Source organism: Lacerta agilis, chromosome 1 (assembly GCF_009819535.1).
Source record: "Lacerta agilis isolate rLacAgi1 chromosome 1, rLacAgi1.pri, whole genome shotgun sequence".
Taxonomy (NCBI): domain Eukaryota; kingdom Metazoa; phylum Chordata; class Lepidosauria; order Squamata; family Lacertidae; genus Lacerta; species Lacerta agilis.
The window spans coordinates 83,622,244-83,629,607 of record NC_046312.1 but is presented as its reverse complement, the minus strand read 5'-3'; the positions used below and the strand labels follow the sequence as shown (position 1 = coordinate 83,629,607).

The window sequence follows — 7,364 nt, the reverse complement described above, 5'->3', positions numbered from 1 at the left end:
GGACTGCAACTCCCATCATCCCTAGCAAGGAGGACCAGTGGTCAGGAATTATGGAAATTGTAGTCCAAAATCAGCCGAATACCCAAGTCTGGAAAAGCTTGCCCTAAACCCGGCACCCCCAATCTGCAGCCTTCCAGGTGTTTTGGCCTACAACTCCCATGATCCCTAGCTAACAGGACCAGTGGTCAGGGATGATGGGAATTGAAGTCCAAAACATCTGGAGGACCGAAGGTTGGGGATGCCTGCCTTAAGCCATCTGCTTGCTGCCTACCCACAATTTTTCTCATAGACACTCTACAATTCAGGCCACACATCTGGGTACTATGGTGCTGGAGACCCCATGAAAGTCAGAATAAACAACAGTGAACCAGTGGCCTGACTGGGTAAAAGGTCTTTCATATATCCATAGTAATAACCCTATTACTTAGAGTGCAAAGACTTCTGCCCATCCCCAAGAGTTTTGCCATTCTAGATAGCAACTAATTTAAATGATTGAAAAAAGGTCTCTCAGACCTCCTCTCCACCCTACTGATGTAAGCAGTAATACTTGGGAGTCTAGCAAGGCTAAACCCTTCTGGAGGGGCAGTCTCTGGGCCATAAGTAGTATATGAATTGTGGCTCTCATTTTCCTCCGTGTTGTGATATTTACTGTTATAGACACCAGCCACTGGAAAGCAAGCATATAAATTGGGGGGAAATAGAATGAACGTTACAAATCTGTCAAAATTTGCATAATGCTGAGTTGTATGTGCTTTGGGGGCAGAGCCTATAAGTAATCCACACACTATTCTAAGAGATCCCATCCAGCGGAACAGGGTCCACCCAAAATGGAAGCAAACATGGTTTGTGTGGATCTCTTCAATGGAAATCTTCTCTTACATACATGCATAATCAGCAGATAATATACATGGAGCAACATATAAAGTTCCAGAGGTGGATTCAGTTCTCAGAACACAACTTTCATGGGAAAGATAGTTATAAGCATCATGAACTGTAGGCACTGACTTTCCTGAAAGAAGAGGACATTTGCTTACAAAATTAGAATCAGAGATCATGAGTAAGAATGTGTAGTTATCTCAGTATCATGAGTGACATGTCAGTATTTAGGGTGCCCCAAATAGTCCTTGCTATTTTAAGAATGTGATGAAATTTTAAATTTTCTCCAGCTACATTATAATATATATATATATCTTTTTTTTTAATGGCACCTGCCATTTGGTTGGTTGGTTGGCTGGGGGGAAATAGAAATACTTGCCCATCTACCCCCACCCCACATTGGACAGCAATTAAACCAAACACATGATTTGAGTGGAGTCTTATGTATGCCTACATATGTAGCACCTAGCTTCAAAGTACAGGATTGCAGTCTGCAGCCTTAAACTGTTAGATGCCTATCTGTCTACATAAAGTCTGTTGACTTAAGGAACGTCCCTATCAGGATGCATACTTTAGACAACAACAGCAAAGCAAAGCAAAAGAGACCAGATGCTGTTTGATAAGGATCCCCTGTTTTTGTTTACACAAGAGGTAATCTTATATGAAAACATACATAATAAAACACAAAACAGGTTGCCCCCTTTCAGAACTGCTGTTCTTATTTGCAAATGTATCCAAATTTAAACCAATTAACATGGACAGTCAACTAATATTTAGTTGGTTGTCCTCAGTTTATGTGCTTCTCCACTGATTTAAAGCTGTCTGGGGCATTTGAGGCTGAAGGGGAATTTCCCCCCAAATCACACTTGCCAAAGGTCAAGAGATAATGTAAGCAGATGGAAGGCTCTTAAATCACTTTTCTCCATGTTCTCAGAAGAAATGTTTTTAAATTGTCAAGCCATAATATTCAAATTATAGAAACATAGGTGTGCTTGAGACAAAACTTAAGCCTCCACTGAAATTCTAGATCAACTCATGAAACCAGCCCTCAGCAGTACTAATGCAGCCTTCCCTAGCCTGGTGCCCTCCATAGTCAGAATAACAGAAGACCATGTGTGAGTAGCATAAATTCCTGTAAAATTGTGGAAGCTATAGGTGCAGTTAGTGGTGGAGTCAATTTGCTAATGCACAAGGTCTGAACTCTGGCCCTCTCAGCATTATGCTGGACCTGGCTCCTTTATCTTGTCAGTTTTAAAAAAGAAGGAATAATGAAGCAGGCATACCTTACAATTCAATCTGTAGTGGCAAGTACAGTGGTACCTCTGGTTACATACTTAATTCATTCCGGAGGTCCGTTCATAACCTGAAACTGTTCTTAACCTGAAGCACCACTTTAGCTAATGGGGCCTCCCGCGGCCGCTGCGCCGCCAGAGCACGATTTCTGTTCTTATCCTGAAGCAAAGTTCTTAACCTGAAGCGTTATTTCTGGGTTAGCGGAGTATGTAACCTGAAGCGTATGTAACCCGAGGTACCAGCGTACTATTGAAACACAGCCTGACAGAGCCAATTCTAACATACAGAAAATTAGTCAATTATGAAGTGCATTATTATCATAGTAAGGGTTAATTCTGCATAATCATGAAAACTATCCTTGATCATGCTGGCTCAGGCTGAGATTCTACAACAGTTGGAAGGCACCAAATTGGCTACCTCTCTCATAGACCTGGTGTGGTGGGGAACCTTCAACACTCCAGATGAACTACAATTCCCATCAGCCAGTTTTTTATATTAATTTTTTTATTTTCCCATTTAACAAAAAGGGACAAGAAAAAAATAAAGCAAGATAAATAAATAAATAAATAAATAAAGTAAGTAAGTAAGTACCAGTAAGTAAATAAGTAACAAAAAAAGCCATCACCATTTCACAATGTGAATGCAATAATGCCAATGGCCAGGCTTGATGGGAGTTGTGGTTCAGCAACACATGGTGGGCAAAAAGTTCTCCACAACTGCTGCAGACAGTAAAAAATGCTTTTGGCACATGATTGCCATAATATATCCAATAAATGTTTGAATTATTCTGTGCCAGAAAAGCAAAATACTGTATCACTCAGAGTAGAAAACCACCTTCTAGATCTGAATTAATATTCCATAGTTATGAACGTCTAGTTGACTTCACGCAACAAAATAAAGGAATGAAGCTTTAACATGGACTAATCATAGCTCTCCTGTTGGAGAAGGTGGCAAAAGCACAGCCCTCCATTGTGAATTCATCACATACACAGTCCAATATCATAGAAAATTGATTGGCTCAGCTTATCTAGATGCATGTTGCAATTCTGGAATCAAAATCATTTAATCTGTTCTATTTCAAATTCAAAACCAGTATTTCAATTCCTAGCCCATTTGACTAGTAAGGTTAAGGCACAGGCCAAATAACACAAGCGAGTTGTATGGCAGTTAATATTTAAAGCTGCCACCGACTTGATCACTGCAATAAGAATCTCCAGTTTTATTTAGTCACATGTCCAAACTAACTTCTAACAAAAAAAATTCCCTCTCCAAGTTTCTGTTTATCAACATGTTTCTGACAACTGCAAGGGTGTTTTAATAACTGAAGTGGCATTGTTAGTTCTTCTAAACACCCTCAACCCAGTTCTTAAAAACCCCCAATAACAATCCAGGGTGGGTGATGGGCAGATTGAGGCAACAGAAATAGCCCTCAGAATTCAGTACCTTGGACAGCTCAATTTTTAAAAAATCCATTAAAAAATAAAAAATAAAATTTGTATTAAGATGGAGAAGCTACAAACAGCATCACCATGGCTGTATAAATGCAAGCAGGGAAGAAAACGGTTTTTTAAAAATACTAAATAGCGGTGGTGAGGAGATGGAAGGAACAAGACTGCATCCAAAACCATACAAGTCTCCTATCCTAATGTAATTAAGGGATTGCAAAGCACAGCATAGGTTGTGGCCCATCAGCATTCTTCAGAGGACTGAGCATTAGGACTGTCAGTCTGCAAACAGACTTCCTGTCTGGAAGAAGCACACAATAAGCCAACAATGTGCTCTTAATATATGCAGCTTTTTTTGTTAGCTGCACTTTGATACATGACAGCCAGGCTGTCTTGTTTGGTCAGCAGGGGACATTCAGGATTGCTTTTAAGAGCTCTCTCTCGATCTCAAAAGAATGCTAGGCATCCAATCAATTCCTACTCTGCTCTTGTCTGTTTAGAAGATATCAGCCATAGATTATTTCTTTTTAAATTCTGCATACTTAAGCAAACAAAACTAATGGCAAGCAATTTGCTTCTTTGTCTTTCTGTACATTTGCAGGCATTTTAATTGGAGAATATGCGTGTTTCATTTTAAAATTAGTTCTTGACTAATACTTGCCCGGCCAGATCTCAAGAAAACAGTGTGTGTCCTCATCTAAAAGGGCTCCGGAATAAGATGAACTGCAGTTCGATATCAATTCCCATTAGCAAGTCTGGGGTCTCCTGCCAACACAGCCATTTAGGAAATCATCAGCCAAGGGCTAATGCACCATTGATGGTGATCATAACCCCCCCCCCCAACACAAATTGCCATCCTTTTCTTCCCTCCTCCCTTCTTTGCCAGTCCCAATGCATTCTGCATTCCTCTTCCCAGACATCTGCGGTTCTGAATGATCAAAGGATTCCAAAGCTCCGCTTTGACTCATTATTTTTATCTCTTTTAAATATACAATATAAAACAATATGTTATTGTACATTTGAGCAACATTGGCACAGACATCCTGTAAGTCAAACATTGTTCTGTTACATTCAAACACCATGAGACAGCTTGTTTTCAGCTTCGAGAATGTGCAAATGTATGTCAGTCTAAGAGGCTAGCACTCTGGACAGCTCCCAGCCTCTGCTTCAGATGGGAGGGGACTGGGTGGGGGAAAGGAGGAGGCAGGGAGAGATTGGGTCAAATAAGGGCCATTGAAGGATAGCAGCACAGCTTCCCCAGCACTTCCTTTCAGTGTTGGAAGCAGATACACACACCTCACTCTCCCCACCCCCAACCCCACCACTGCGATGAAGGAGGGAAAGAAATGATGAAAGGCATTTGACTTTGCAGAGGTGGACAGCAGTAGTATATAACCATCATCTACTTTGTAAACAACCACTATGGCAGAGCCATCAGACAGCAGGAAAGGGCAAAAAACATGCAGGAATTGCTTCACCAGAAAAGTAAAATACAAGACGGAATGCTCAGGGCTGTACTGTGATTCACAGTAGCAGCAAAGAGATCCAAAACCATGGATACACTGGTGGGGCTTCCACAGGTGAGGTCACAGCAGCTGCTTTTTCCTGCAAAAGGCAGAACTTTGTCAATAAGTAATGCCTAAGGTTGACCCATTTGTCTAGGAATTCTCCTCATTTGGAAGGAGGAGGAGGGGAAGAACAGCCCCTCCCTCCTGGGATGCACCCACAGGGCCTGAGGCGCACCCAGCTGGTACAAGGTAATAGAGATGGGGCAAGTTCTGCTCCTAGCCAGAAGGCAACAGTACATCAGGGGTCAGACACCATCCCCACCCCCCAATATTCAAGTGCTGCAGTTGTGGGAAGGGGCTGATGTAATTTTGGGTGTGGCCCACAAGATGGAGGGTGGAAAGACTGGACTCCAGCAAGTCCTCACCCACCCACCCAAAAAAAAAGCCTGACTGGCTCATGGAGAGCAGCACTTCACCCTGTATGATGGGGTGGGTAAAGGATATGTCCCTAGCAACTCCCCAATCCCCAAACTCCCCAGAGTTTTCCTGCCCCTGTGAAATCCTGGCTGAGAAGAGCTTGGGAGGGGAGAAAAGAGAGAGAACGAGGAGCAGTGCATCTGGAAAGGTGGAGGGAGGGGATGGCGGGGGTCGGGTGGGGGGTGGTCGGGGCTCTCCTAGCGGTCCAGGCTTATAGTCCAGTGTTTGTTGGAGCCGGAGTCCTTTGTCGGCGCACCCTCGCTCTCGTTCTTGAGGTCCTGGAAGACCTGCGTGAAGAAGTGCGGGTCGGCGTTGATCTGCAGCATCTTGGCGCTCAGGCCCTGGATGATGGCGAGGCAGCGGTCCCAAAAGCGCTCCTTGTCGCCCTCCACCAGAAAGGGCTTGAGCGGGTAGGAGATCTCGTTGCCCATGTAGGAGTAGGCCAGGTAGAGGCAGGTGAGAAAGGAGGCCTGCAGCTCCGCCTGACTGCCCACCTGGTCGCCCTGCAGCGCCTCGCGGCACAGCAGGTACACGAAGACCAGGTTGGCCGGCGTGATGAAGCCCTGATCCTGCCAGCCCTGCAGCAGCAGCGAGCGGTCCACGCTGCGGAACCAGCCGATGACCTCGCCGGGACTCAGCTCCTTGAGGCGGTAGCAGCGGCGGCACACGAAGTCTCCCAGGCAGCGGAGCAGCTCGCCCGTCGAAGCCTGCACGATCACCCGCCGCGGGGAGCCGGGGGCGGCGGCGGAGCGGTTGCTGGGCAGCGGCGGGGGTGGCGGTGGAGGCGGCTGCTTCCCGCCCTCCTGGGCGGAGGCGGGCACGGTGGGCACCGGCACAGCCAAGGGTCCCTGCTTGGCGCCGTCGGGCTGGGACTTGCGCGCGTTCTCGCGGTTGCGCTGCTGCACCAAGGGGTCGGGCGCGCCCGCGGAGCCCGGCTTGGGCGTCACCTTCTTGGCGTTCTTTTTCTTCTTGGCCGAGGCGGCCACCAGGCGCTTCCAGGTGAGCGCCGAGATCAGCACGCCCGGCCGCTTCAGGCGGCTCTCGCCCTTGCCGTGCGCCCGGCCCGGGGCCGCCTTCTCGGCCAGGACGCCGCCGCCGCCGCCGCCCTTCCCCGGCGCGCTGGGCGACAGCGACAGCACCGTCCCCATCTTGGCTGCTGCTGCTGCTGCGAGCGAGCGGCTGCTTGGCGCCTTTGCTGCGCCGCCCGAGCGCTTACAGCTGCTGCCCAGGCGCGCCCGGCGCACCGGCCATGGGCTGGGGCGGGACGCAGCAGCTGCGCCGGCGCCCTGAGTCGGAGCTTGCGGAGAAACCTCGAGGAGCCGCAGTGAAGCGCGCCAGGACGGACGAGGACTCGGGTCAACCGGCGCTCAGCAGCTCCACTCTCCGCACTGGCTGCCGCACTAGCCCCGCCGCGCCCCGCCCGGCCTCTTCCTGAGCAACCAATCCCGTGCCGTGGCTCCCCCGCCCCTCAGCCAATCGCCGCGAGGCATCGACCCCCAGGTGCCTTCCTTTCCCACTGAGGATGTGTGTGTGAGAGAGAGAGAGATCCTTGTGACGGTAAGAACAGCTGCACTTTCCGGATCCTAAAATTGAAGACAAATAATACTGTATTGGGGAGGGGAGGGGGGCTTCCAAACAACAACAAAAAAGAGAGCTTGTTTCCCGCCCCCCAGTTCCTCCCATGCCAGAGCTTAATCTGAGCCAGCTGAGCATGTGCAGAGTACCTTGTCCCTGAGCACCTACTTGTTCCTATGGAGGTTTGATC

At 47.6% G+C, this 7,364-nt stretch overlaps 1 protein-coding gene across 1 annotated transcript; it reads right to left on the bottom strand.

The window, feature by feature from the left end:
* Window positions 1-4,567: 4,567 nt before the first annotated feature.
* Window positions 4,568-7,030, bottom strand: CDK5R2 (cyclin dependent kinase 5 regulatory subunit 2). Its single transcript, XM_033160688.1, has one exon. It carries the CDS (start codon window positions 6,745-6,747, stop codon window positions 5,797-5,799), a length of 951 nt encoding a protein of 316 aa, XP_033016579.1. The 5' UTR covers window positions 6,748-7,030; the 3' UTR covers window positions 4,568-5,796.
* Window positions 7,031-7,364: the final 334 nt, after the last annotated feature.